This window comes from Crocodylus porosus, unplaced genomic scaffold (genome assembly GCF_001723895.1).
Source record: "Crocodylus porosus isolate Cpor-Errol unplaced genomic scaffold, CroPor_comp1, whole genome shotgun sequence".
Classification (NCBI taxonomy): domain Eukaryota; kingdom Metazoa; phylum Chordata; order Crocodylia; family Crocodylidae; genus Crocodylus; species Crocodylus porosus.
This window is the reverse complement of record NW_017728947.1, coordinates 43,179,618-43,207,027: the sequence shown is the minus strand read 5'-3', so window position 1 is coordinate 43,207,027 and position 27,410 is coordinate 43,179,618. Positions and strand designations below refer to the sequence as shown.

General features: G+C 50.3%; 1 protein-coding gene across 2 annotated transcripts in view; it reads left to right on the top strand.

Annotated features, from left to right (window-relative positions):
• The window catches only part of ARHGAP1 (Rho GTPase activating protein 1), a 28,010-nt gene extending 5,896 nt beyond the window's left edge, over positions 1–22,114 (top strand). For both annotated transcript variants that reach the window (XM_019551281.1, XM_019551282.1), the window contains exons 3-13: positions 657–749; positions 12,115–12,202; positions 12,492–12,623; positions 13,186–13,272; positions 13,891–13,989; positions 14,720–14,827; positions 16,298–16,374; positions 16,906–16,983; positions 17,517–17,645; positions 17,922–18,025; positions 18,316–22,114. In XM_019551281.1, the coding sequence (XP_019406826.1) occupies positions 657–749; positions 12,115–12,202; positions 12,492–12,623; positions 13,186–13,272; positions 13,891–13,989; positions 14,720–14,827; positions 16,298–16,374; positions 16,906–16,983; positions 17,517–17,645; positions 17,922–18,025; positions 18,316–18,495 (1,175 nt within the window). In that variant the 3' untranslated portion in view covers positions 18,496–22,114. The remainder of the gene's footprint in view (positions 1–656; positions 750–12,114; positions 12,203–12,491; positions 12,624–13,185; positions 13,273–13,890; positions 13,990–14,719; positions 14,828–16,297; positions 16,375–16,905; positions 16,984–17,516; positions 17,646–17,921; positions 18,026–18,315) is intronic.
• Positions 22,115–27,410: the final 5,296 nt, after the last annotated feature.

Here is a 27,410-nt window from a genome sequence, read left to right as displayed (position 1 = left end):
AACTAACCCTTTGCCCCTTCTGATACAAACCCTTCGCCCAGAAGAGCAAGTGTCCAGGTAACAAGGCTCAACCTTGTACCTAGGCTGCCACACCCTTTGGGTTGTACTGCTACTGGCTCTCTGATAGATTCTCTGACATGGCTTGCCCATAGACCCCAAGTTTGGCCTGACCTTTGGCTTCCTGGTCTGACCGTGGTTTGATTTGCTGGAAACCTGACCTAGCCCCATAACCTCATGCTCTGCCAAATCCTCTGGATCTCTGACTTGGTTCCCTGGGCAGATCTCCTAGCTTTTGGTTTCCCTAAACTGGGACCCTGCACACTCCCCTCAGATCTTGACTGCTTCTCCTGGCCCTGGGTGACCCCCAGACCTGGCTGCCCATGGCTTGGCATGATGACAGGTAGATGACTAGATGCCATTATGTGCTGTGAGGGTTGGGATGTACAGACCTATGGGCCAAAGCCCAGATTGGCCAATGCTCACTTGTCCTGTAGCCAGATCTGCATTTCTGAAGCAGGGGTCCAGGGAAACCAGGCTAGTGCAATAATCTCTGTTGTGTCACTTCCTCTTTTCCTGCCCTTTCCCCACAACCTGCTCCAAATCCCTTTCTGAGTTCTGAGTTCATGCTAATTGCCAGTTTCCTGTGTTTTGTGCAGAGGACTCCAGAGGTTCGCCTGAGTCCATCACTCACCTGAAGTGGGATGATCCGTACTATGACATTGCAAGGCACCACATTGTGGAAGTAGCAGGTAATGTTATGGCCTTCTCGTCTCCCAGCTCCCTATAGGGTTGCTTCTGCTGTGGGATCACATAGGGCCTTGTTACTTGGAATGGAATGAGGTTTGCCATATGCTGATACCAGTGTAGGCGGCAGGGACTACTGGCAGCACAAGAACTGGTGGCTGAGTAAATTTGCAGTTAAAGCTTGTGGCTGCCTCATTATGCAAGAGCAGGGAAAGGGTTAACAGTTGATGCCTGACATAATTGGGCAGCAAAGTTCCTTCTTTTAGCTGGTTCACAAACATCCTTTTAACAGTATGGAACTCCTGGTTACTGTAGCCAGGACCACTGTGATAGGCTTTGTGGGAGTGCCTGGGATGCTATGCTGAGGTTAGGAAATGAAGTCCAAGGGTTTCAGTTTGGAACTAGTTCTACCTTACTTGCTTCTGGGAGCTTTTCTGGCTGCCCACAATTTAATTCACCCACTTCTCAGCTTATGTTATCAATGGTAGCCCCCTACCCCTCAAGCTTCCACCCTTTATGGACTCAGACTGTGCTTCAGCTGTGGGGTCAAGATGGAAGAGAGCTGCAAGGTGGGTGGAGCTCTCTTGGCTGAAGAAAGAATGGGAACTAGTCTTTAATGGATCTGATGAGATGGGAGTTGCCTAGGTATTATCCACTACACTGAGTTGTTTTGGCTTTTTTCTCCTCTGTGGCTCTGTCACTTAGTTCTTTTGAGATCTGTGCTATTGCCAAAGCTCTAACCATCGCCAGGATGTTCTGTGGCTCAGGAGCTGTGACTGCTCAGTCTCTCAATTTCTTCGATGGTGTTTTGATTTGCTGGTGACTTGTGAGCTTGTTTCTAGGAGGGTTGAGTGCTGTCAGTCCTAGAACTGGGGCTGATCCAGATCTCCACCCTGTTCCTTCCAATGCTAAGGTTGGGGACAAGGACATACGTGTGGTTTTTAATGCTTTAGTTCCAGTACCTGGGATATTTGCTAATGCAAATGAAGGGGTGGTCAGTGTTTCTGCATACCAGGACTGGAAAGGCTGAATGATACTGTCATCTGCTTCAGAGCCCCACAGGGCTTAGCTGAGTGCTTACTTAGCTCAGTCATTGAGAAGAATGGAATGAAGAGTCTGAACCAACGGTGATCTCCAGTGTTTCCATGGGACTTTTATGCAAAGGAACCCTGTGTTCTTCTACCGAGCACGGGAATAGGTACCAGTGTTTGTATGCAACCAGCTTTGATCTGTCTGTGCATAACTGTTCAGACTAGAAGGTGAAGAATTCAAACTGAAGGGGCAGGTGCAATTAAGAGGCCCTTATGGTGGCATGGCAGCTAACTGGTAGGTGTGCTTGGGCTTGGGGTGGACAATTTATTTTCTGCCACCTGGACTAAACTTGTTTGGAGGCTGTAGATAACTAAGCGTGTGGATCTGCAACCTTTCATCAACAACTAGTATGTTTAGGAATTGTTGACAGCCCCCCACGCAGTCAAGTGCCTGCCATAGGCAGGGGGGAGGTGGCAGCGCAGCTGCAGTTTAGAGGCTTGCTGTCGTCTGTATCTTCTGGCAACAGGCCCTGTCAAGCCAATCAGATATGTGGTTGGAGTTGCACTCCAGGCTCCGTGATGGGACTGTTTATTCAACCTCCTAATTGGGTATTATTAGTAAAGTGACCTAAAACAACTTCAAAAAATCAAACAAGCTGGAGCACAGAGTCGCAGGGTCACATTCCCATGGTCACTGTGGATTATGAGCTGTCTAGCAGCTCCTGAGTTCTGTGACAGGGCCCACATGATGTGGTGGCAGCTTAGCACATCCTGGTCACCACTTCATCTCCAAAATGTAGCAAAGACTACTACTTCACTAATTTCCTCTGGCTCTGCTCAGCCAGTCATACCCCTGCCTGCACATCAGGGCATAGGACAAGCAGCTAATTTTGTTCCTGTTTTCCCTGAAGCAGCATCTTGGGCCACTGATACTAATCTAAGACATTTTCAGCAGAAGCAGGAAGTTGAAACCAGTTCCCATTTTTAGGCTGAGCTTGCTGCAATCCATGCAGTCCTGTGAGATCAAAGCAGCATTGAGTTCTTGAAGCAGGGTTGCACAGCATTCTTATAGTACAGCTTGGTGTTCAAAAATGAATTGTGCTTATAAAATTTGGGAGCAAACATTATCAAGCTAGTCTTAAATTGTGATCTGCCTTAGCAAGGCTTGTTACATTGGCATTGGGGCCCATTTTGGGTCCTGGGCATCACAGTAGTCTTGATTCTGAGCATGTCCACATTGCCCCCTCTGCCCCCAAGGGGCATTGCTTGTAAGCAAAGCTGTACCACTTGCTCCCGCTCTGCGTGTCCGAATCCTGGAAATAATGCGTGATAGCTGCCTTGGTGACACTGAGTGCATGCCAGTAAGTACTACTGAGGCAGGATGCTTTGGAGCAGGCCTGGGAGGAAGGATGGGAACTCTAATAGCTGATTAGAAAACAATTGGGTTTACCTTGTTTTGGAGCGTGTGGTGTCCCCTGCCCTCCTTCCCTCCCCCCCAAAATAAATGACTTCTTGGTGAGACTGAAATATGATGATTCAGAACTGTGCTATGGGGCCTTGTGGGCATTGTATGTCAGGTGACTAATTGTCCGTCTTCTCTGTGGGCCAGAGTGCATGTCCCACAAAATTTATTTGTCTGTATTTAGCCTAGAGAAGAGAAGACTGAGGCGGGATTTAATAACGGTCTTCAAATACTTGAAGGATGATTTATGGAGAGGATAGAGATGGGCTTTTTCTTTGTCAGTAGGGGACAGGACTAGGAGCAATGGCAGGTGAAATTTAGTAGGAACCTTCTGATTATTGGAACAGGCTACCTAGAGAACTTTTGGAGTCTCCATGCTTGGAAACTTTTAAAAGCAGGTTTATACAAACACTTGGTTGGGATGGCTTAGACAGGGATGGTCTTGCCTTGAGTTAGTGGGGCTGGACTAGATGATCTCATGAAGTCCCTTCCAGCCTTGTGATCTCCCTCTCTTAAAGGAATGTCCTGCATCGGGCAGAGGGCCTCTCGGAGAACTGGCCTGATGAAGGAAATAGGAGCATCAGGCATCTGAAATACAATTCCTAGATACCCCGGGGCAATATTTGCAATGGAACATTTTGGTTTAATTAACTCTGATGCCTTCAGTGTTCTCAATGCACTGGTGAGAGTTTCCACAGAAAATGGGAAAAGGAAAATTTTTCCTACATAAAAGCAGTTGGATTACTGTGGACCAGCCCAAGGGGAGAATTACTTGGAGTCTCTCTATCTGGCTGTCTTGTTTCTGGGTTCTTCCTGGGGCCCTGAGGATTCTTGCTTTGTAGTAATTACATTCAGCTAGCTGCATGTGAAGATATGAGAGACCAGAGGCTGCTCTCCTCTGCAGCGCTAACCATGTCTGAATCACATGTGCTACTGGAAACCAACCACCCCATAAAGCATTTGGAAAAGAATCCAAACTCATAAGGATCTCCCCAAACTCAGTGCTCTCACTGGTTCTCTGGCCACCTCAGCAGCTATTCAAAGGCCAGCGTGCCATTTCTAACCACTTGGTGGCAAAGACTGATCTCAGGGTACTGTAATCCTGGCCCCATTGTCCTACTGAGAGTGAATTGTCAGCTTGGTGCCATTAGCAGTCACTAAGGAGCTGCTAATGTGCAATAGGTGCCAGGGAACTTTGGAATTCCTGGTGGGAGGGAGCAAAGAGTTCTTGGAGCTGCTCCTAGGTGGTGTTTATTGCCCTCGTACCTCCAGGACTGCCTTCCTGAGTCCTGGTAATAGTAAAGAAGAAAATGGAGCAGCCCTCATCTCTTTAGCATTCATCTAACAAACTGACAATCATGAGATGCAGTATCATTCCTGGTCCTTCCACCTCCCCAGCTGGCATGGGAAACATTAGACCCTAGCATGTGACCTCTTGTGGATAATATGCTGGGAATGGTGGAAGATGGTGTGGTAAAGGCCTGGGGAACAGGCAGCTGCTGTCTTCCTTCCTGTCATCTGTGTAACCATTATCTGAAGGTCTCATCCCAGCCCCTGGTTCACAGAGTTTGTTTTTGGTGAGAAACAGTAGATTTTAAACACTAACTGGCCATACGTAGGGCATGAAGCACAACTTGTGACACAGTGAGGAAATCCAGTTGTCTGTCCCCATGTCCCTGTATGCAGGTGGAGGGCTCAGTTTGGGTATTGCTGGAAGTTGTTTTTGTTGCACTCCACTGTTTGATGTGAGGATGAAGCTGAATCTCTCCAACTTTTCAATCCATCTCAGAGCTTCAGTAGCAGCTGTTTAGAGGTGGGGGAACTAACATGAGCACTGAGCAGAGGTAAGAAGTCTTGTGGCAGAACTTGTATTGGACGTGGATGTTATAGGGTGTTGTGCTGACTTCTGTGCTCAGCCAAGCCCCTGAACTGCCTTCCCCACATAAGGGTGGCATTATATTTTCATTGCTGTTGTTTGTCTGGGAAGTCCCTGCTTTCCCTTTGCACTTGGGTGTGTTTGCTCGAGTGTGTCTGAGCATTGCATTTGTGCCATGGTGGTGCTCCTTAGGTATATAAACACTACAAAGTGGGGAGCTGCTGCCACCAAATTGGCTTTTGAGACCTGTCAAGGTGGGCCCAGCCCCCTGCTGCCAGCTTGACATGACTTTAGCATGTGAAGTGGAGGAGGTAGAGGGCTTCTAGAAATAGTTCTGGTCTGGCCAGTGCCCTGTTGCCGGCTTAGTGTCCATATTAAAGCCTGGTGAGTGAATACATACAAGAGAAATGTGAATGGAGCTAAGGGTTCCTTTGTTTTGCTGACAGGTGGTAATGTTAAGAGGTCACAAAAAGTTATGCAAGTACCTGACAAATTATCCCAAACTTCTGCTTTATCGGTGAAAATCTGACTTCCTGTAAGGCTGCCTGACTCTCACTTGTTGTGGTATTCATGTTGCAAGGCACAGTCCTGTGTCCACCTCTGATGCACTTCCATTAGGACAAGCTTCACTTTGCTGCTGCCTTAAGTTTTATATATGGGCAAACTGGGACACAAAGGGGAAGTAACCTGATGGAGTTTATAAATTGAGCCCAGAAAGAGCCAGGAGCTGTGACTCCCAAGTTATCTCCTTTAACCTCTAGACAACATTTCTTCTAATAGGAGTGTGGTGGAAGGGTGAGTTCTAGAGGCCCAGTCTCCTCAGCAGAGCAGCTAAACTTTGCGTTTGCACACATGTGTGATTCTGTCCAAATTCTGGAATTCAGTCCTTGCGATTTGTAAAGGGGCTTGAGATGTGGCTTGTTATAACTTTCTTTCTGTTCCTCCAGGACAGGGTGCACTTGATGGGGCCCAGCCAGGTAGGTAGAGTGACTGGTTCACATGGCACTGACACTTAATGCTCTGGGTCATGGTATTCCTTTAGCTTGACTGTGGCCTGGAGCTGGGTTATCTCATGGGAGCCCAAACTTTGCCCAGCCTAGGGCTACACTTGTAGTTTTCCAGGGGTCTGAAGGCCATACATAAGGTGTATTAAAGCAAATAGATTGCAGCTTCCTCTTTAATGTGGAGTAGCAGTCAGCAGGACTGTCATCTTTGTAAGGTGCACCACTGTGCTAGATATGGCAGAGCTATTTGGGCCAAGTTTGGCCTGCTGTCTTCCCTTTGGGCACTCTGGCCTCAGGCTTTGGTGTAACTAGTTTTCTTTCTCTTGGACAGCAGTCCTTTCTTTGGGTTCACTAACTTGAACCCAGCTTGATTTGTTGTGGTGTGTGCTGTATGCATCTGTATCAAGACTACTTCCATCCACTGCTGACCCAGGCAGGAAATTTACCTGCTTTGCAGCTACTATACTGATTATCCCCTACTGTGAAATCATCTGGGGGCAATGTCTTCTGCTGGGGGCTGCTGATTGCTTGTTTCCCCTGTGAGCCTGAAGCTTGTTAGATGCCCTGTGTGCTTGCTGGGCAATGCAATCCTTTTCATTAATACTCTTGGGAGTCCAATACTGACCCTCAAGAGGTTGCCTGTTGGTGCCATTTATCAGCATAGATGAAGTGCTGTTCTGGTGTTGGGAACTCTTTCCACCAATCTGTGAACTCTCCACAAGCTGAGCTTCTTTGCTCAGGTTCTGTAACTGCTGACAAATATTGTAGTTTCTTATGGCTATCCTTGCTCCTTTCTTTCTTGACAAGGATTTCTTACTGCTTTCTCCCCCCTCTGGAGCAGTGCATGTCTCATTCTTGGTATATTCCTCTCGTCTCTCAGTCTTTTCTCTGTCCCCGATATAACATTTTGCATCCATTAATAAATGTAATTACTGATTTAATAAATGTAATTAGTGATTAAATAATTGCAATGGTGCCTTCCATTCTGGAATCATTTAGCTGGAATTGACAGGTTCCTAATGTAACCTTCCACTGCATCTTGTCAACTCTCAATCTACCAAGGCACCTCCTCATGATGATCACTCATGCCCCAGGAAAAAGCAGGCACTGAACTCTTGATATGGTTTTGGCTGTCATTCTAGTACTGTTCAGTATCTTGGAACATCTGTGTGGAGGGACAGTAGGTGTGGACGGACCTCGTAACCTCGCTGTCAAACTGGAGGACTTGCTTTCTGCGATGGCCTGAAATGTCAAACCCCTATCACCATCAAAATGATGCAAACGCACCAGTGGCATCTTACTCCTGGCCAGCTGTATTGACAGCCTTCTGGGAGCCTGGAATTGCATTACATAGAGCATGTTGCAACAGTCTTCAGCTGCAGTAAAGCTCCCAGTATGCAGAGCTCCAAGTTGATCAGACAGTCTTGCATTCTGGGGCCTGAACTCTGAATTTTTTTTAGTGTCCAATGGCACATCTTTGACCTTTGCCTGTCCTTGAATCCTGCAACTCTGCTGTATCTTATAACATTGTGGCTGTGGTGGCAGATCCCGTCTAAGCACATTTTACTGGTATCTCTGGTGTTCCCACTTCAAATTTGCATGGAAACTGGACACCTTGCTGATTGTGAGATTGGGAGTGATCAGTGTCCCTGGATGGTACTCTGGTCAACAGGCTAAACTGTACAGTGAATTTAAGTCATGGCACAAAGCCTGGGTGGTGTTATCAGAGAGGCACGTCTGGAATGCTTAAGAGGCTTTGAAGATAGTTAAATTAATGTTTTCCTTAATTGCTTTATAGGCCCGTTTAGTACAAAATGGCTTTTAGCAGGATGATGATATAGATCTGATGATGTATTTTGTGTTCTTATACAGCCATGTCATGCCATCTGCCTGGTCAATACTCTAATGGCGAACTGTGCGGAAAAAGCCAGGGGCTTGGTGGGGTTTGGCACTGCCTTGGCCTATTTGATAGTGCAGTGCTAATGAAATTATTGCCTTTTGAGTGAGGGGAAGTAACCTGAGATCCTGACCTTGCAGGCTTTGAATAGCGTCACTTTCTCAGAAGAGTCAGTATGTTAACTGTAGGTGCAGGTCGAAAACTTGAACTAACTGCATTCTGTCTCCTTCAATTGATGCTGCAGTTTCAGTTGCTTATCTTTTTTATGCTACACAGTAGTGGTGTTTGTTAGAGCTGCTAGAGGTAGGTGCACTCTGGTGTTGGATCAAGTGATTCATTGTGCGCATCTGCCCATTGACACGTGTGCAGTTTGAGCTGTAGGATTTCAGGTGCTGTGTAGTGACTTATTGTTAGTTTTGAACTGTTGTTGAATGTTCCTTGCTTGAGGGAAGTAAGAGCAGAGTCATTAGTTCAAGGTCCATGGTTGTTGGTGGCAGCAGTACTAACTACTTCAAATGCAGATAAGTGGCTCAACTGTGGAGACTGAGGCATGAGATTAGTGTTGCAATTGGGAAGGCAAACAGTATGAGACATGGGCCATCTGGCAGAGCTCAGACATCAGGGTCTGTTCTTTCCAAGGAACAGAAATCACCTGGAACCAGTCTCTCCAGATAGCCAAGAGCTTGTAGAATCTGCTGCAGTTACTTGTTGGAACCACTGACTGTTGAAGCCTTTCCTGAATGCTTGGTAGCCAGGTTTGCGTGTGCTGGGAGGTCCAGTCTGATCTGAGATGGCAAATGGCAGGGGAGCTGGAAATGCTTTGTTTTGAATGGTTTTATGTTAACTCACTGAGTTCACAGAGTGAAGTTAAAGAGGCTGGGCATTGGCAGACATGTTTCCAGCATAGCTTTCGAAGTGAGAAGGATCACTTTTCCTTGCATTACTTGCTTTCTAATTTGGAAGGCAAACCTAGCCATTCTTCTCTGTGGGATTCAAGATCCTTTTCTGTTTGCCTATTTGAAAAATAAGAGGAGGTGCTGTCCTCTCTGAGGCTGACATAGTGTCCGTATGTTGGTCTTGGATTGTCTGCAGTCCAGGCCACTCACCAGAGCCCTGTACCCAGTGAGGGTTCAGTCGGTGCCTTCTGGCTCAAGCCACTGATTCTGATGTTGCTCCAATGACACCTGTCAGGCTGACGGATCTGGGCTTGAAGGACCATGTGCTTTGTTTGGTTCATGAATTCTGATTTACCAGGTTTGGAAATCAATTTAAGGACATTGGGGGAGAGCTTGTGCAGCACTGTACTGCCGTTCTTCACAGCAAAGGCCCACTTTGCCATGCTTCAGCTTTGCTCTGAACCCCTGTCACACAGGCTGAGTTTGGTGAAACACAGCTGCTGGACTGTATGGGGATGGTGCCCAACTGTCCCCTTTGGATATGAGTATATGGTCTCGGAGAGTACACTTCTGAGTACGCTGTGCCTGTGACATTATTTGCTGGTATCTCCAGTCTTTCTGTTGTTGCTCTTATGTTTCCCCCATCATCACAATATGGGAGTGCATCACACATGTCCATGGATTTCTCTTCTCAATTCTTGGCATGGAGTGAATAAATTACCTATCTAAGGCCACATAAGAAAGCTCTGATAGTGCCTTATCCACAGGACTGTGACTTTTCAGGATGTACCTCCACTTCAAAGACAAGGGCAGCTGTAAACTACTCTACTGCTATAGCTCTTGAGCTTGTGGCCAGCTGCCTTTGAAACTTCTTGGCTAGGCAGAGTCTGGGCTACCATGGGATAAGCTGTTTGATGTTGGTCTTGTGGCCTGGCTGTGGCTGTGTACAGTTGTTCAGATGGTCATTTCATCACCCTGTCCTGGTCTTGTGCATCTTTTGGGTACCTTGTCCTCCTCAAATGCCCTCTTCCTCCGCATGTCTGTGTCATGTGATGGTCAATCACTCCTTTATGGCCTGTACCCAGTGCTGCCCCTGCTACCTCAGTTGTGTCCTAACATTTTGCACAGGGACCAGCTTCTGTATATTGGTGGATTCCATCTGTTGTGTTGTCTGAGCTGCAATAAAATATCAATGGAAAGGGAAAATGAGAGAGTGCTAGCTCTCACAGTTGGGACTGTGGGTGGGTTGGTGACTCTGGGCTGTAAGAGTTGTTGGTTGTAGCCATGTTGGTAAGTGCATAGGCAGACAAGGTTCTTTGGGTAGATGAGATGTATTTATTGGACCAACTAAATAGTTGGAAAAATTGTTTTTCTTAAGCTTTTGGGCACAAACACTCTTCTTTAGGCAATAAGGTGTCTATGCCCGAAGGCTTGCAAAGGACAGTTTTTTCCAACTATTTAGCTGGTCTAATAAAAAGATACCGCATCTACCCAAAGAACTTTGTCTGGCCGGTAAGATTGCCTAGATGTTGTGGCCGCAGCGCTCCCACATGGGGCCCAGTGGGTGTCCCAGCACAAGTGGCTTTCATTTCTACAGACTCCAGATATTAATAGCTTGTTTGCTTTGTTTTGATTCAAGCTTTAATTGCTGGGCTTCAGTTTGTAATACAGGGAAAAACTGGGGTTCAGAAGCCCTGCTAGGGTATGGGAGGTAGCAACATGCCTGGCAATGTCTTGGTTGAGAGCCTAAGCAGCGTGGGGCCCGTATCATACATGGTGCTTCTGGGCTGGAGCTCTGCAGGCTGGCAATGGAAGATGTAGCAGGTGCTGCTTGGTGTTTTTGATGTCATGTGGAAGCATGCTAGCTGTGTTTTAAATGCACTGTGGCTTGCTTCCTCTCTTGCTGGGCAGGGCCAACCTGCATCTCTGTGAGAAAATGTAGCTCTCAGTCTATGCTTTGTTCTCTTCAGCTGCTGGTGGGTCATAGCTCCTAAGGAAACTGTTCCTGCCCTACTTTGGAGTTTGAAAACATACCATTTAGATGGCACTGGATGTATGTGGCATGTCTGTTTGTCTGTCTGTGCATCTGAGAACTGTGCCCTCTCTAAAGCTCTGTGCATTTCCTGGCTTAAGGAACTGGCACAAAGGAGAAAGAACTTTTGTTTTTTTCACCTCACTTGAACTTTCCCACCTCTCTCTACTAGGGCTTCACACATGGGGTCAAATCATCTGTTAGTAGAAGTCCACTGGTATTGTAGGATTTGCAGTGGGGAGACCTTGCCTTGTTGTCAGTGAAACTCCAGGAAAGGTCAGGGGCCCTCTCTGTGGGGTGAAGTCACTTGGCTCTTGCATGGTGGATGTTCTTTGCTGGGATTCAGGCTAGCTAAGGTTGGCCACTCCCAAATTCTGTAGGTTTTTGCTGGCTTTGTTAGGTGATCTCCCGGGAGCACTTCAAGGTGGCAAAGCATTGTCATGGTGGGTGGGAAGGGCAGGAAGTAAACAGCTCTAATTCCTATTTCTCTACAGCAAACTCTGAAAGAGAGAACAGGGCATGGCTGTGAGGTGGAGCCTGTCTGTCACCTCTGACTCTGTGCTGCTCCATCAGATCGAGGGCCAACCTGTTCTTGTGCATTTGTTGGTGTCCAGGGTTTGATTTCTCTGTATGCAGGAGCAAACTCCAGGGGAAGCCAGAATGAATATTCCAGAGAGGAGCACGTAGCCTGGGTCCATACTCTGGAATGGACAGGGCCAACTCTTGTGCCTGTGATGAGGGGGATCTCTCCTGTGCCTGAGATGCGTTCTTGGGAGTAGCATCAAAACTTATTTTGCCTTGCAGCCTCATTGCTGCATGTGTCTAGCTTTGTACAATCTGTTTCAACTTTGTTCCCTTATGGAAAAGTTGTTGCATGTCCTGGGACATCCAGGCTGGACACCCTGTCGTTCCTTGCTGGGCTGTGATGTGCACTCTGTTCACTGCCCATGCTACCTGCCATTCAGGCCCTGGGTGCAGTCTGATCCAGACTTCCCCTGTTCAGAAGCTCTGCCAGGGCTCTGCTAACATAAGGATCAGCCTAGCTCTGGCTACTGAGATATCTCAAGCCTCTGTCATGTTGTGGAGGGGCTCCTTGCTCCATTACATACGTGTTTTTGGGTCCGTGGCTTTGCCCCACAGTCTCCCTGTGACAACTGGCATTTCATCTCCAGGTGATGACAATTTTGGAAGGAAGGTCATTGTGGTCAGTGCCTGCCGGATGCCTCCCAGCCATCAGCTTGATCACACCAAACTGCTGGGGTGAGTACTGTCTTGGGAATCCAGTGCTTCAGCTGTGGCCCAAGTCCAAGATGGTCTCTGAGTGGTTGTCTGTAGAGGCCATATCTACAAACAGTTGTTGTTTCAGCTAGGCATGTGTGCTTTCTTATAATCTCCAGCCTGGCACAGGTGAAGTTACCTCTGCATACTCCTTGTCTCCAGTTCTGCTACCCAGTAGACTTTCCCTTATGCTAAATAATAGAGGCCTTAGGGAGCAAGGGTATTTGTACGCTAGTGTGCTGGGAGCTAAGAAGTTCCTGTCTACCTGCAGGTACCTGAAATTCACGCTGGACCAGTATGTGGAGAGTGATTACACACTGGTGTATCTGCATCATGGGCTGACTAGTGAGAACAAGCCATCCTTGAGCTGGCTGCGGGATGCCTACCGAGAATTTGACCGCAAGTGAGTAGGTGTGACCAGTGGGCTGAAACACCTGAGTTCTCTTCTACTATCTGGTTCCCTCTGTGTGCCTGGTGAGTCCTTTCCCCTTCTGTAGCATGGGGATCGTGATCTCCCCAGCCACCCTATTCCTGCTTCCTGAGAGGCGGTGGAAATGACTTGATGTGTGGCGACGGCTTTGACACTAGAGTTTTAGAACAGGAGAATTGGGTGTGAAAGATCCTCTGGCAATTTGTTTTTCAAGCCCAGTCTTTTGGGTCCCTGCTCTTCCTGCATTTACTGTTACCTGACCACCGGCACCTCTACCCCCTCTTCTGAGCCACTCCAGGACTTCACTGGGGAGGTGCCCTGAGAGGGAGCGAGCTGCTGTGTGATCTGGACACTTGTACCAACTCCTGCATGTGGCTGGTCCAGCATTTGGAAATGTGGGGAGAGTGGGGGCCTAGAACCTTGTGGGGCAGAGTTAATTTGGAAGGGGCACAATACATAAGGGTATGAAGAGAGGGACTTGGCTACCATGGTCTCGCCAGATGCCAGCTGCTTCTTACTCGGCTTCCCTTGACAGGTACAAGAAGAACATCAAAGCACTATACATTGTGCACCCAACTATGTTCATCAAGACGCTACTGATTCTCTTCAAGCCTTTGATCAGGTAGGAGGCAGGGGAGCAGACTCCCAGCTCCACAGTGGTAAAGTGTACTGTTCCTCAGCAGATCATGAGGTGAGCACAGGCTGCTCCTAGCTATCTTCTGCTGCATTGACCCCTCAGGGGACATGCCACTTCTTGTTTCTGAGCTAGGCAAGATTTCAGCCTGGCAAGATCTCAGCCCAGCAAGAACTACTCTGCATACGTAGAAAGCTCTGGACCTGGACCACATGTTTCAGGCTGTAGCTTTGAGTCAGGAGGGGAAGGAATGGAGCTCCCTTCCCTTTCGTTAATGGAAATCCCCTCCTCTGTGTAGCATCTGAAAAGAGGGGCCGCCTTCAACCTGCTCCAGAGCCTCAGGAGAGAAAGTCCAGTGCTATACTGAGCCCAGCTCTGCTAGGCTTTGTGCCAGACTATGAGAGGTTATAAAATCTCAGTCATGTACATGTGGTTGAGTAGAGAGTGAGGACTGCAGAATGTGGTATTCCTATTGCTGAACCCATCCAGTCCAGCACTAGTGATACATGTGTCCTGTGCCCTGCAGACCTCCTGCAGTTTCCCCATGCAATTCTGAGTTCTGGCCATGGTGATCCTTCATGTACTTTCTTTCCTTCTGTTTTGCAGCTTTAAGTTTGGGCGAAAGATTTTCTATGTGAACTTCCTGAGTGAGCTGGAGGAGTATGTGAAAGTGGAGCAGCTGGGAATCCCAAGCCAGGTGCTAAAGTGAGAGCACTGCCTGCCTGTTCATCTCTGGCTCTGTGAGAGGAGTCCCTTTCACAGAGGCAGCTAAGGAGGAAAGCAAAGCCAAGGGGGACTGAACTCATGGGGAGGAGGGGCTTGTTTTGTAACTAGAGGGGGAAGGGTCTAAAGTAGCAGCATCATGGTGCCTTAAACACAATGGTCTTTCAGATCCCTTTCCTTGTTTGCGGGCCTGTTGTCTGGTTGCCAAGTCAGACACTCTGCAACTATTCTCCCTTGCTGTCTCTACCCTTCTCTCATCTCAGGCTGGTAGCCTTGGCCCTGAGTTCTTTCTCCAGTAATGCATTTCGCCCCTCTCTCCCCTTCCTCCCCCCTCTAATTTCACTGCTGCTTATCTGCTTAGCTGCTGAATCAGGTTTTCTTGCTTCACTTTTCCCCTGTGACCTCTCAAAGTTCCTCTTACCCTGATTCGTTCAAGCACCATCCAAAAGTGCTGCATAGTTGCTTGCCTGGTCTCTGTTCCCTATCCACCCTCCTTGCTGGCAACTGAGTGTGTTCGCTTGCTGCCTCAGCACTCTGGAGCTGTTTGCCCTTGTCTCTTTGTAGGGGGTCAGCAGGTGTTATAGCTGGGGCCATCTAAAACAGCTTGTAGTGGGTCAGCAGGATGTGAGAGTAGATGTTGGGCAGCAGGCTCTGGGGTGGTGTGCTCCCTGCAAGCTGGGCTGGCTCCCTACCCATTTTTGTTCTGTTGCAGATATGACGAATACCTGAAATCACAACAGAAACCTTCTCAAGTGCCCCAGAAACCAACTCCCCCACGCCCACCCCTGCCGAACCAGCAGTTTGGAGTCTCCCTCCAGTAGTGAGTATCCCAGAGTTGCGTTGCTTTGGCTGTTGGGCTGGCTTATGCCAGGGCCTGTATAGAACAAAGTTGGACAGCTGGAAAACGCCTGTCTTTGAACTTGTTGCTGAACCTCAGTTGTTTTCAGAGATGCTCCTTTTTTGAGCCTGGATCCTGGGTGGTGCCTGAGCCCTAGCGCAGACTAGAACAGGGATTTTTTCCGCAGGTCACCAAGAGCATGTCTATTCAATGCAAGGCAGTCCTGCGGTGGGTCCATGTCATGAGCAGTCTAGTTATGTCAGTGCTATACTATGCATAGCTAAGCTGCTTCTGGTCTGGAAGCTACCATGCCTAGAACCAACGCAGGGCTACTCTGTACCGTATCAGTTCATTTCAAAATGCAGCATTGCCAAAGGTCCAATTAGAGCGGCATTTAGACAGTTTTGCTGGAGCAAACCAAGGATCTGGCCCATTTTGCTATATCTTCCCTCTCCCCCTCTTAACTAAGCTATTTTAAAAAGAGCTGCCCTCCTATTCACCCTTGCCCTGCTTCTGCTTCCCCTCCCTTTGTAGGTCACAAGCTACAGTGGCTGCTGCAGAGGAAAAGCAGTACCAGTAAACTATCAAATGTATTTTTAATTTTTAATGTGAGCTGGCAGTTGGAAACTAGAAGGCAGCAGTCCCACATGGCCAGCAGCTCCCTGGGGAAGGGGTTGGGAACAGATTCTCTAGCTACAGCCAAAACCTGAACGTAGCCTTGGTGCAAGCCGCGCAGTGCCATCTGCTTGTGCTCACATTCTGAACTGCTCCATTCTTTGCAGAGGGGCATCAACCCTGAGGTATGCTTAGTGGCAGCATACACAGCTTAGCTGCTGGGGAGGCCCGGTCCTTCCCTCCAGTGCAACGACGTAAATTACCCTGTCCACCTCCCCTTCTCTTCACCTCCGCTGGCCTCCCCACCACAGCAGCTGCTTCCTAGCAGCTGCTCCAAGCCCCACTCTCTGTGGACAGCAGTGCCAGGGTAGAGAAGGGGATCTCGACCAGCCTGGGGCCCATGAGTTTGTTTGCCTGGGGCCCACTAAAGGGTTAATCTGGCCCTCAGCATACACGTTGGAGTTATTAGAGACTGTTTTAGCTGTGCCATTTGGCATTTATTGGTCGTCACAAGAGGGCAACCAGTCGGTGGATTCATCTTTGCCTTTCTGCATCCCAGAGGTTTCTTCAGTTGCTTCCTGGCTAGCAACCCTCATGCCTTAGCAGCCAAGCCCTCCACCTTTGCCTTGATGCCATCTGCAGTCCTCCAATCCACGCATCAGTGGCAGAGTATCGAAGCTACAAGGCCGGCTGTACTGACTGCACTGGTTACCTTAGGGGGGCAGGGGCAAGCAGAAGTCAGGGGAAGGAGGAACTTGCTGTATAAATCCATAGTACTTCCTGCAATACAGAACTGAGTTGCATGCAAAAGATGACAAACCCCTCCTCTCCCCTCAGCCTGCGGGAGAAGAGCCCTGATCAGGACCCTGTCCCACGAGTGGTCAGGGAGACCATTGCCCATCTTCAGGAGCATGGTGAGTGCCTAGTGGAAAATGGCAGCCCCTCACAGTCATGCTCAGGTGTCCTGCTTCCTTCATAGGTGATACTGGGGGAGGTGTCGGGGGTGGCACGTGCCCCCCCTGAAATTTGGCTACTGCCAGCTTCTGCTGGGGGCTGCTGCTCACCATCGTCCCCCCGCAGTCTCGGAAGGCACCAGTTGTTCATGGCTTGTTTGGAGCTTAGTGGAACAGGGGAAATGACAGTAGTACAGCATGGAGTCCAGATGTGGCTGGGGAGGCCCTGCAGAGAGATTCTGCCTTGCCCCCTGGCTATAGTTCCTGGGCTTAGGCAGTGCTGTGTGCACAGATGTGACGCACCTGGGAGAAGTGGTCACTCTTTGCCACCTCTGCCTAGTACTGGGACTGTGTGGGAAGAATTGCAGACCTCTGGTGAGGTCCCATGCCTAGCCTGGGGTGGTGGCTGTTTAATGTCCTACAATCCTCAGTCTTCCCGTCTTGACAGTTCTTGGTATGAGCTTTCCCTTTTCCTCTGTGTTCACTCCCTAGCTTTGGTCACAGAAGGGATTTTCCGGAGATCAGCAAATACTCAGGTTGTCAGAGAGGTCCAACAAAAATACAACATGGGTAAGTGCCCAGCCCAGCCCCTTCTGTTCATGTAACTCCCACCTGTGAGCCTGAGTCTTGGCTGCTTTCTAGTGCTCTCATCAAGCTTCATTCTCTGTCTCCAGTACTGCTGGAGGGATAGTGCTTGAGCAATACAAAGCACACACTCTCCCAGCCCTGCATCTGGAGATGAATGTTTCCTTTTACCTGTCTGCTCCCTCCGGAGCCACATCTTTCCTTGGCCTGCAGGGCTGTGCCGGAGAATGTGCCTGGGCCGAGGAACAGGTCCTGTTTTGTCATGATGTGCCTTGGGGGATGTGGTGCTGGGTAGAGTTGTTCCTTCTGGCCTCTGGATTAGCATGCTGGCCCTGGGGTAGGTCCTGCTCCCAACAATTTCTCTCCCCCACACTCCTCCCAAAGTTTCTTCTGCTCTAGCTCTGAGCTTCAACCATCTGCCCTGCTCTCTGAATGGAGTCTTCCCCTGTCCCTGGCAGAGGGTGCTCCTGTTCTGGCCTGGGGCTCTGAGCTGGCCCCTGCACTTACTCTGTCCCCAGGGATGCCAGTACATTTCGAACAGTATGAGGCTTTTCACCTCCCTGCTGTGATCCTCAAGACCTTCCTGCGGGAGCTGCCAGAGCCTCTCCTCACCTTCAACCTCTACAGCCACGTTGTCAACTTCCAGAGTGAGTGGGGGGTGGGGGGCAGGAGGGCATAGCCAAATGGATCCTGATTTCTCCGGGGGGGGACCTCATCCATACCATGCCATGCACACAGCTGTTTCCTGAGGCCATCCTGGGCAGTGATACCATTCTGAAGAATCCAGGCCACCTATACGAGGCTCATGCTGGGCAAGCGTCCTGGAAGAGCAGGGTATCCTATGTGGGATTGGCCCTTGGAACTGGGCCTCTCAGTGAGACTGCATCTCTCTCATTTCCGTGTCCCTTCTGTTTCCCTTTCAGATGTGGAAGAGACAAACCGTGTAGACACTGTTCGCAAAATCCTTCAGATGCTGCCAGAAGAGAACTACCAAGTACTCCACTTGCTGACAGCCTTCCTGGTGCAGGTGAGCTACTCCCACCTAGCTCCAAAGGGAAAGTCCTAACCTCTTCCCCTCCCCTTATCTCAGTGTGTTGCCCCAGCTGCCAGCTCCCTCCTCCTGCTCATGTGCTGCCCAGCTGAGAGGAGGTGACGGCTGGTCCAGGAATCTGCCTTCCTTTCTCCCATGTCTTCCTTACCTAGGCATTGGAAATGTCCCTTCTACTGGGGCTTGAGGGATAGGACAGCAGCTGTGATGGTGCTGCCGTTGTTGTTTTGTGGAGGTCACTGGGGTCTCCTTTCTTCCTTTCCATTCAGGTCTCTGCTCAGAGTGATATGAACAAGATGACAAACACCAACCTGGCAGTGGTTTTTGGCCCAAATCTCCTGTGGGACAAGGATGTGGCCATCACCCTCAAGGCCATCAATCCCATCAACACCTTCACCAAGTTTCTGCTAGACCACCAGAGGGAGCTCTTCCCAGACGTGGAGGCCTGAGCTGGGGCCAGCCCACACTAGCACACTGTGCCCACCTTCCCGCCTCCTTTCCTGCCTTGTTGCGGAGCTGTGACCAAGAGTCTCCAGTATAGAGGGGCCACTGAAGCTCCAGGTGATGAGTGGAGCAAGAGCTGCGGAGACGGTGGAGTGAGTGAGTGTGTGAGTGAGCAAGCAAATGACTGGCTGCCCAAGGTGGAGTTGGGGAGCCGGTCTCCCTGTTCCTGTGTGTGGAGTCCTGTCCTACAACCCAATCCTGCACAGCTCCTCCAGGGCTCATCACTGGCCATGCTGCCCTGTAAGATGCCTTTCTTGCCTTCCTTTTTGTGTGTTGTTTTGCTGTCCTGGTTCTCCCAGCAGATCCTCTTCTGTGCAACCCACCAAAATCCTGGTTCATTCTTCCTCCTTACATCATCTATGGGCCAGGCTGGGTTTTCCTGGAGTTTCCTCTGGCAGGTCTCTTGCTGTCAGCCCTTCCTCTCAGGATTGGAGTTTGCATTGTCATTCCTTATCTGTGCCTGCAGCAGGTTAATTGGGAACAGGCAGCCCTTGTGCTGTAGGTGTGGTGAGAACAGCACCCCTTGCCACAGGGTAAGTGCCACCTTGTGCTTTGGGTGCTCAGCAGGCCAGTGAAGGAGGATCTGACACTTAGGGTATTTGGGCTGTGGGCAATTCTTTCTGATCAGTGAGCATTGGAATCATGTGGGGACAAATGCCCTGGTGGCGTTAGCTCCCCAAACTGCCAAACCCCACAGTGGACACTGCCTTTTCCCTGTAGCTGCAGCACAGGGATGCTTATTCCTACTGACCCACCCACACTTACGCACCTGCACATTAGTTGTGGACTGGCCAGCAAGGGACCTGCGCCTTTAGCTCTGGCTGTGTTTACTCTTCAGTATGAGGGAGCTTCCTTCAGCACACGTGTAATTAAGAGCATGGCCTGGAGGGAAGGGCCCGGGCACTGATGCCAAACCTTATCCCAGCATGTGAGAAGCCTGGATTTACAGAAACCTGCCCAGGTGCTGAGCTCTCCCATGTGTCAAAACTGAGAGGGGAAGCCTGTGCCATGCAGGCGGCCTAGCCCCCTCTCCTCAGTGGCCTGGACTCTTGGTTTTCTGCATTCCCTATACCCTTGGCACAGATGGAGGGACTGGGCTCTGCTGGATAGGTTCAGGAGCAGGGTAGGCCAGATTCCCTTCTGAGGCAGCTACACTGCAGTCATTGCCCCTGTGCTGGCTTCAGTGTGAGGATTTTTCCTCTTTTATGCTAACTTAAGAGGGAGCTAAAGCTCCCTCTCCTTGGCCTGTGGTACCTTGACGGAATGAAGCTCACCAACTTCCAGCCTCCCATCTCTGGGCTAATGCCCTGCTCCTTCTGAGCCAGCACTAGTCCCAACCGCACTAGGCCACCGGGCAAATACCTGGACCACACAAGAGCTCTTTTTATAAGCATGTATTGGATACTAAATGGAAGCTTTTTAACAGGTTTTAATCTGCCCTTGAAACTGTCCCAGGGTTGGTTTCAAAAAAGGTGACACACTGCTGATGAGCATCAACAGCAGAAACAGGGGCTTCTCTGCTAGGCCCTGAGGGCAGGGAACCAGCCAAGGCAGGAGCACCACCCTCTGAGCTGGCTCTGTCCTGTCTTATGGGTGGCATGTGGGGTAACCCCAAAAAGGGTGGGATCAGCAAGCTGAGAATTCTTGTGCAACGCCAGAGAATAGGCCCTGCATCAATTGGTTCAGTCCTGTCCCTGTGCAGGGCACTGGCAAGTGTCCTAGGGGACTACAGGACCCATGCTGAGGTGGGGCCCAGCCTGGAGCTGGACCTGGCTCTTGTAAGGATTGTATTCCTCCTCTTTGGCTGGGCCCTTAGTGCCTTTGACTATGAATAACTGCTAGGAGTTGAAGAGTGGGCTTCGGTGAGTCACCAGGAGTTCCTAGTAGACCCAACTTCCACCAAATCCAAGGTGGAGGGTAGTCTTACCACAGTGAGCTCTTGGGAGTGCTGGAGGGACACTCCTCACTGCCACTGAGGTCAGGGTAGGCATGTGGGAGAGGTACAACTCTACACTTGTCTGATCAGCAGCCTGGAATCCAGTTAGGCCTGGCTCGGTAGAAATCTTGGGAGAAGGGGGTGCCTGTGAAACCCAGGGTGCAGCGGGTCTTTCCCTTTTCTCTTGGGAGATTCCTGAGACTTCATCCATTTCAGAATGAAGCAAGGCTGGGTTCTGATGTCCTCCAAGCCAGCTAAATTGAATGTCTGAGCCAGCTGGTCTTCTTGGGAACAAACAAAATGTTAAGTCCAGTAGCTTGGAACAGGAAGTGTCTGTATGCTGGGGCACAAGGCCATGGCTGCAGGCTATGCCCCTGCTCCCTGGGGAGGGCAATGGCTTCCAGCCTCTGGGGAGAACTGGTCACACTGACCCCTGGCTTTCAATGCTAGGAAGCATAGGCTGTATTTGGGCCAGGTGTTTTGTTGGCCTCATAGAAACTTACTTTTAAAACTGATTTCATGGGATTTTCTGGAGAATCATGGAACCTATCCCTGCCTCCCCTTGGGAATAAAGCCTTACTTGGGGTCAGAGCCCTGTGTGGGGAAGGGAGCAGCTTGGAGGAAGTTCAGGTGACTGGTACTGCTCCTGGTGGGAAAGCGCTTGCGAAGCCCTGGAAGAGACTCAATGTAAATATCCTTCTTCCTTTGCCCCACCCCTTGCTGGAGCTGCCAAGAGGCCTGGAGCAGGCCTGGCAGTGATGGCTGCTTTTGCTTCTGCGATAGTCGCCTGGATGCCTTTCATAACAGCATTACTTTTGTGGCTTGTGTGTGGAGCTGTGATGGGGACCTGACCATAGCCTTCAGCACCCTGTAGTGGGTGGAAGGAGGATAACAGTCTGTCTGTCAACCAGCTCCAGCCTGTGATTCCCCCCGTAGTCATTACAGCCTCCTGACGTAGATGCTGTATGCTGGGCTGGAGCAGGAAGCCTGGCAGTAGTACAGGCAGCTAGAATGGTCAGAGGACAAGCCTTGATTTTTTTAAGGGGTAGGTTGCTGGTGGGGGCTGGAATTACTGTTAGTCTCTTTCACTGCATCAACCTAGTGGGTACAGCTGCCCAGCTCCCCTCCCTAGCTTGGCCTTCAAGTTAGCTGTTAGCCATAGTGCTCTTGTGGGGGTGGAACATTTTGACTCCCCTCTGTACCCTGCTTTGGGCACTCAAAGTGTACCCCCACCTGTCCATTTTAGTGGTGTCTAAGTGGCTCCTGAGCACCTGCTTCTTCATGGGCACCCATCTTGTCCTGGGACTGGAGCCTTTGGATGATGCAGGTGTTGGTACAGCCTGGTGGAAGCCTCATGGCAACGTCTTTGACTCGGCAGAGTCATCTGAGGGCCAGATTGGCCCATTTGCTCTTTCAGGGGTAGGGGCCCTGTGTATAACTTGGAGCTTTGCTTTTCCTTGCTGGTGTTCCCTGCCTTCTCCTCTCTGTTGATGTTCATCAGGTGCAGGGGCTGAGGTTTTTACTGTGACTAATTCACATCCATGTTTATTTTCTTCTTGTTGGCACCAATCTTGTATTTCACAGTTTGCACTTTTTGTATTTCAATAAAATCAAAACCTGAACCCAGATCCTGGTGTTATCTGTCCATGCTGCAGTATCTGGGACTGATCTGAGAGATGGGTGGAAAGCTTGTCGCTCATTCAGGTGCAGGTAGGTGCAGAAACCAGACCTGGGGATGGATGGGCTTAGCACAGCAGCACCTCTTGGAGTCAACAGCAGGTGCCACCTGCTAAGGAATTTTGTGTCAAGAACATAAAAGCAGGAGCCAAGCTAAAGCAGGGATGGAACAAGTCAAGCTCCTCTGGTAATGCTGTAAGTCATATGAGCTTGAAGGTGACATGCCGTTGTGACCTTGTGTCCTATCTTCATCCCCATGCAAGGCCTGGAGTGAAAAAGGAAATGCTGTTTGCCCAGCTTATGCCAAAATCTCTGCCTTCTGCAATTCCTGAGGCCACCATAGTCAATGTCAGGCACATGTAGGCCTTCTGGGCCCCATAATACATTGATTTCTAATAGTACAGTACTCCGACCATTTACATTGGTGCAGGAAGGGGGGGAGGGTTTTGTGGCCCACCTACACAAACACTGAAGTTAGATTCTACCTCCTGACTTGAGGGAAGCCATATTAAGCAGTCACTGTTTTGAGTTTCTTAGCTAAACCTGGTCTTGGGAGTTGCACAGGCTGCTACACCTAGAAAAGGGAAATTGAGCTGGCTGTGGATGATGACAGTTCAGCTCCTCATTAGCTGTTTTGCATGTTCCTCCAGTTTGTTAATTAAAGTGGATACCACACCATCATGTACCTTACTGTTTGACATCCCAGCCTTTGACTGCAGACAATAGCTCTAAACTGAGATTAAACCTGTATTTCAATGCCAGCAAGAGTAGAGCAAGCCATGCTGTGCAGTGGATGCCTGAGCTGCAGGGGATGAGGGAAGAAAGTGTCATTTCTGTGCCATGAATGAGTGAGAAATCAAAGGACCAAGTCCCTGTGATGGTGGATTTGGTAAGTGCGTGGGTTGTCCTTCCTGAAAATCCAGCCTGGAGCTAAGTGAGGCCTTTAGCTGCAGAAAAAGCGGTCTTGAAAGTGGTTAGTTGCAGTGAGAAATGCTGGTTTTGATGAATCTGCGTTTTCTGTCAAAGCTCCCACTCCGTTCCCCTGCTCCGCTCTTGCTCAGCCCCTGTGCAGGACTAAAAACCGAGGAAGGGAAGCTGGTGTTCCCAGGCCCGGCTGGATGAAGCCTTGGCTGGGGTGATCTAGTTGGGGATGGTCCTGCTTTGAGCAGGGGGTTAGATTAGATGTGACCTCCTGAGGGCCCTTCCACTCTTTTTCCATGATTCAGCCCTTGCGATGGAAACCAACCCTGGCTTGCCTGGGGCACGAGAAGGGGGGGGGCTTTGACAGAGCTGGACACCTGCAGAGTTTCCCTCGCCTCCCTGCCCCTGGTCCTCACGGAACCGGCCGCAGGGCAGAGGGGAGCAGACACGCCCCGGCCCCACCCCCACGGCCCTGGGAAGGCCGAAGCCGCGTTCTCTACTCCCGAAACAGCCCCACGCCTCCCTGCCCCGCCGCGGCAGCGCCACGAGGCCCGTGCCCCAGGGTTCTGCACGGAGCCGTCTGCGCAGGCGCGGCAGAACCAGAAGGCACAGCCAGGTGAACGCACCCGTGACAACAGCAGGGCTCGCGGCGTGGCGAACTGCACGGGGCACAGCTCAGGGCACGTGACCAGATCCAGCCTGGCCCCACCCCGCCCGCCACCGCCTCGACCACGCCCTCCCGGGCGGCGATTGGGTAAAGGCTGGCCAATGGCAAAGTGGAGACCTTCGGATTGGCTGGCGTTAGCCCCGCCTGTTGCATTGTTGCGGCGTCGGCAGAGGTTCGAGCTGCCCTGAGTGCGGGGCCTGGCCTGGCGTTGCCGGCAAGGGGGTGGGGCCCTTGCGGCTCCCTCCGCTGGTCGTCAGCCAGCCTCTGCCTGGCAGTGCGCATGCGCGGGGGTGTCAGTCTGATCTCGTGGTTTCAGCGCTCGGGCAGTACCTGGCAAGGGCCCGGGGGGGCGGGGTCTGCCTTGCCCCGCCCCACCCCCGCCGCTCCATGCCACGTCAGTGCTGGTGACGACCTTGTGCCTCGGCAGCTGCCTTCGTTGATGCTCTCCTCGCCCGGTGATCGCTCAGCGAGCGGCGCCTGCGCATTGATACAGTGTCTCATCAGCGCGGTTGTGCTTCTGTATTAATCACTGTTGTCATTGACTACGGATCCGTGTCAGCATCGGTGCCAGGACTGTCAGCATTAGTTATCCCAATGATGCATTTATTATTACTACAGTCCTCCCTGGTGCCGCAGGGGGCGAGTAGCTCTGTGCAGCCCCCGAGGAGGATGCAGCTGCCTCCTCTCAGGGGGCCTGTGCAGCCCATGGGGATGGCGGGCTGGGGCACTGCCTCGCTAAGGCAATCCCAGGGAAGAGAGCATTAGCAAGGGATGCAGTGGGGCCTGGCCCGTGTGCAGCCTGCACAGTGTTGGGTGCCAAGGAAAAGGCACCTGTGAGCACTGGTGATCACCCCCCAGGGCACCCACATGTGGGGGCCAGGAGTGACCGCTGTGCTGCCTTCACTGGCTGGAGCGTGACAGCAGTGACTGTGCAATCAGTGCAATGGCCAAGCAGCCAAAAAGATGAGGGGGGGATTTAGGTGCTGCCAGAAGGCACGTGGGGGGAAGCAGTGGCTTGGTCTTGCCCCGTTTTCAGAAGGCACGTGGGGGGAAGCAGTGGCTTGGTCTTGCCCCGTTTTATCTCCTAAGATGGGTGCTGCTCAGGGCCACCGTTTCTCCAAGGCAACCATGGTGATCACTGGCATATGAATCTGAAATCAGAGTGAAGCCCCACCTTTGGGCAGCTAACAAAATATGACAATCATCCTTTTTTATTCCTTGCCCTGTGATTTCTCATCCTTATAGCAGAGTTTACTGGATAAAGTGGCTTTTCTGCCTGTCTGCACTATGGAGCCATCTTTCCAGAGCTGTAGAAGTACCAGGTAGGATAGCTTTATCACAATTCCCAGCTAAGCTCTGATTGCAGGATCAGTTGCACTGATAGCAGAGGAGGCAGGCTAAACCATGCTGGTTTTTCCAACATCCAGGTGAAACGTGTCAGCTCTGGTGATAAAGAAAGCTCTTGCACATGTAATGGTCACCACTACAGAAGAAGAGTTACAATTAAGTGCGTCACCGAAAGGGACTTGCAGGAGTTATGGAGTGCTCCCTTTGTACTACTCCTTGTGTAGCTTTGTTTACCCATACTGTCCCCAGCTGTGCAACATGGGATGAAGCTGGCACCAGGACAGTCTTACCATTTGCACTGGGCACAAGACAGTCTGCATAAGCTGTCACTGCATTAACAGTGCAGCTGCTCTTTTGTTTAGTTTTCTATCAGATGTTCCCACACCAACACCATGTCCCCTCCACTCGTTCAGACCTTTTAGCAGAGCCCCCCACTGCAAGCTGCTGCCCTGTTTCTCCCATGCAATCCCCTTCTCTCAACATATCTGATAGTGTTCTCCCTTACTCCACCTTCCAGAACAGCAGCTCAGGAATGCGCCTTGCTTTGCCCTTCTCTTTCCAGCACCCATTCCGACTTCTGCAGTTCAAGTGTGAGCTAGAAAGTGAAGCTCTAAGGATAGGAACATCTCAGGGCTGGCACCAGTGGAGCGATCCACAGAACAGGTGAGGCTGTGTGGGACATCAGTCTAGAGTTGCTTACAATAAAAGTTTTATTGGAAATTCTTTGAGTACATGTTGAAGACCATTGGAGACTATTTCCAAAACAATGCAGTTTAGGACCCTTCCCCTTCACCCATGTACCAGCTATCCTTGACAGTACAGGACTGAGCATTAAGCAGTCAGTGGCAGGCCATGGCATCAGCAGCTAGGTCCCCTCCTACAACAGAACTACTGTAGGTCAGTAACTTCTAATGCACTGATCAGACAGAGCCAATACTTACATTTACAGAAATAAGCATCTATCTCAGCCCCAGAGAAATGCTTTATTGCTGTGGCTATCCAGCTCTACTCTGGCAACTCGTGGGCAGATTTCCACTCCTGGCATTAAAGAAACATGGCTACTGCCCAGAACTTCTGCTCTGAGAGATGTAGGATGCGACCTTGTCAAAAGTTGCATTCACATGACTGGGCATAAATGCTTGGCCCTGGGGACTTTCTGAACAGAAATAGTGATGGCAGCTCATGGCTCACATTCTGCGGATACCACAGAATTGCAACGCGACACAGAGGAGGAAATACAAAGGCTGTACTGCCTAGGTAGGGACCACCACCAGAAAAGGTCACTCTCTTTTTTTCCTGGTGAATCCAAGACCAGTAATAGATTTTATAGACATTTGGGCTGGAAGGGACCCCAGAGGATCAATGGAGTCCAGCCCCCTGCCCCAGGGGCAGAAAGCAGGGATCACAGGATCCCAGCAAGATAAGCATCCAAATATGTCTTGAAGGCATTCAAAGTGGGTGCCTGAACTGCCTCCAGCAGCAGTCTATTCCAAACCTTGGGGGCTCAGACTGCAAAAAAAGTTCTTTCTTATGTCCAGCCTGAATTGGTCACAATGGAGTTTATGACTGTTAGATCTTGTCAGCCCTTGGGGGGCTCTGGTGAACAGACCTTCCCCCAGATCCTGATGAGCACCCCAATAAGCTTATAGGTGGCCACCAGATCACCCCTGAGCCTGCGCTTTTCCAGGCTGAATAGCCACATTGCTCTCAGCCTCTCATCATAAGGTCTGTTTTCCTGACCTCTGATTGTGTGTGTGGATCACCTCTGCACCCTCTCAAGCTTCTCCACATCCTTATTGAATTGTGGAGCCCAAAACTGGATGCAGTACTCCAGCTGCGGCTTCACCAAGCCTGAGTATAGTGGGAGAACGACGTCCCGGGATCTGCTTGAGAAGCTTCTATGGACGCAAGCCAGGATTTTGCTCGCTTTACTAGCTGCAGCATCACACTGAAGGCTCACATTCATCTAGTGTTCAATCATGACCCCCAAGTCCCTTTCATCTGTAGTGCTAACCAGCGTAGCACTACCAAGCCTATAAGCACGGTGCAGGTTTTTCCTCCCAAGGTGGAGAACCTTGCATTTTTCAGTGTTGAACACTATCAGGTTCTTGTCCACCCATTTCATAAATCTGTCCAGATCCGCCTGGATCACCCTCCTGGTCCTCAGGTGTGGATGCTTTACCCCAGAGTTTGGTGTCATCAGCAAACTAATATATGCCTGCAGTTCAGTAAGCTCTATGCAGTGTCAGTTCATGGAGCACAGCTTGCCCAGGCACAGCCTGTAAGTTAAAGGCCAGGGTGACTACCACAGT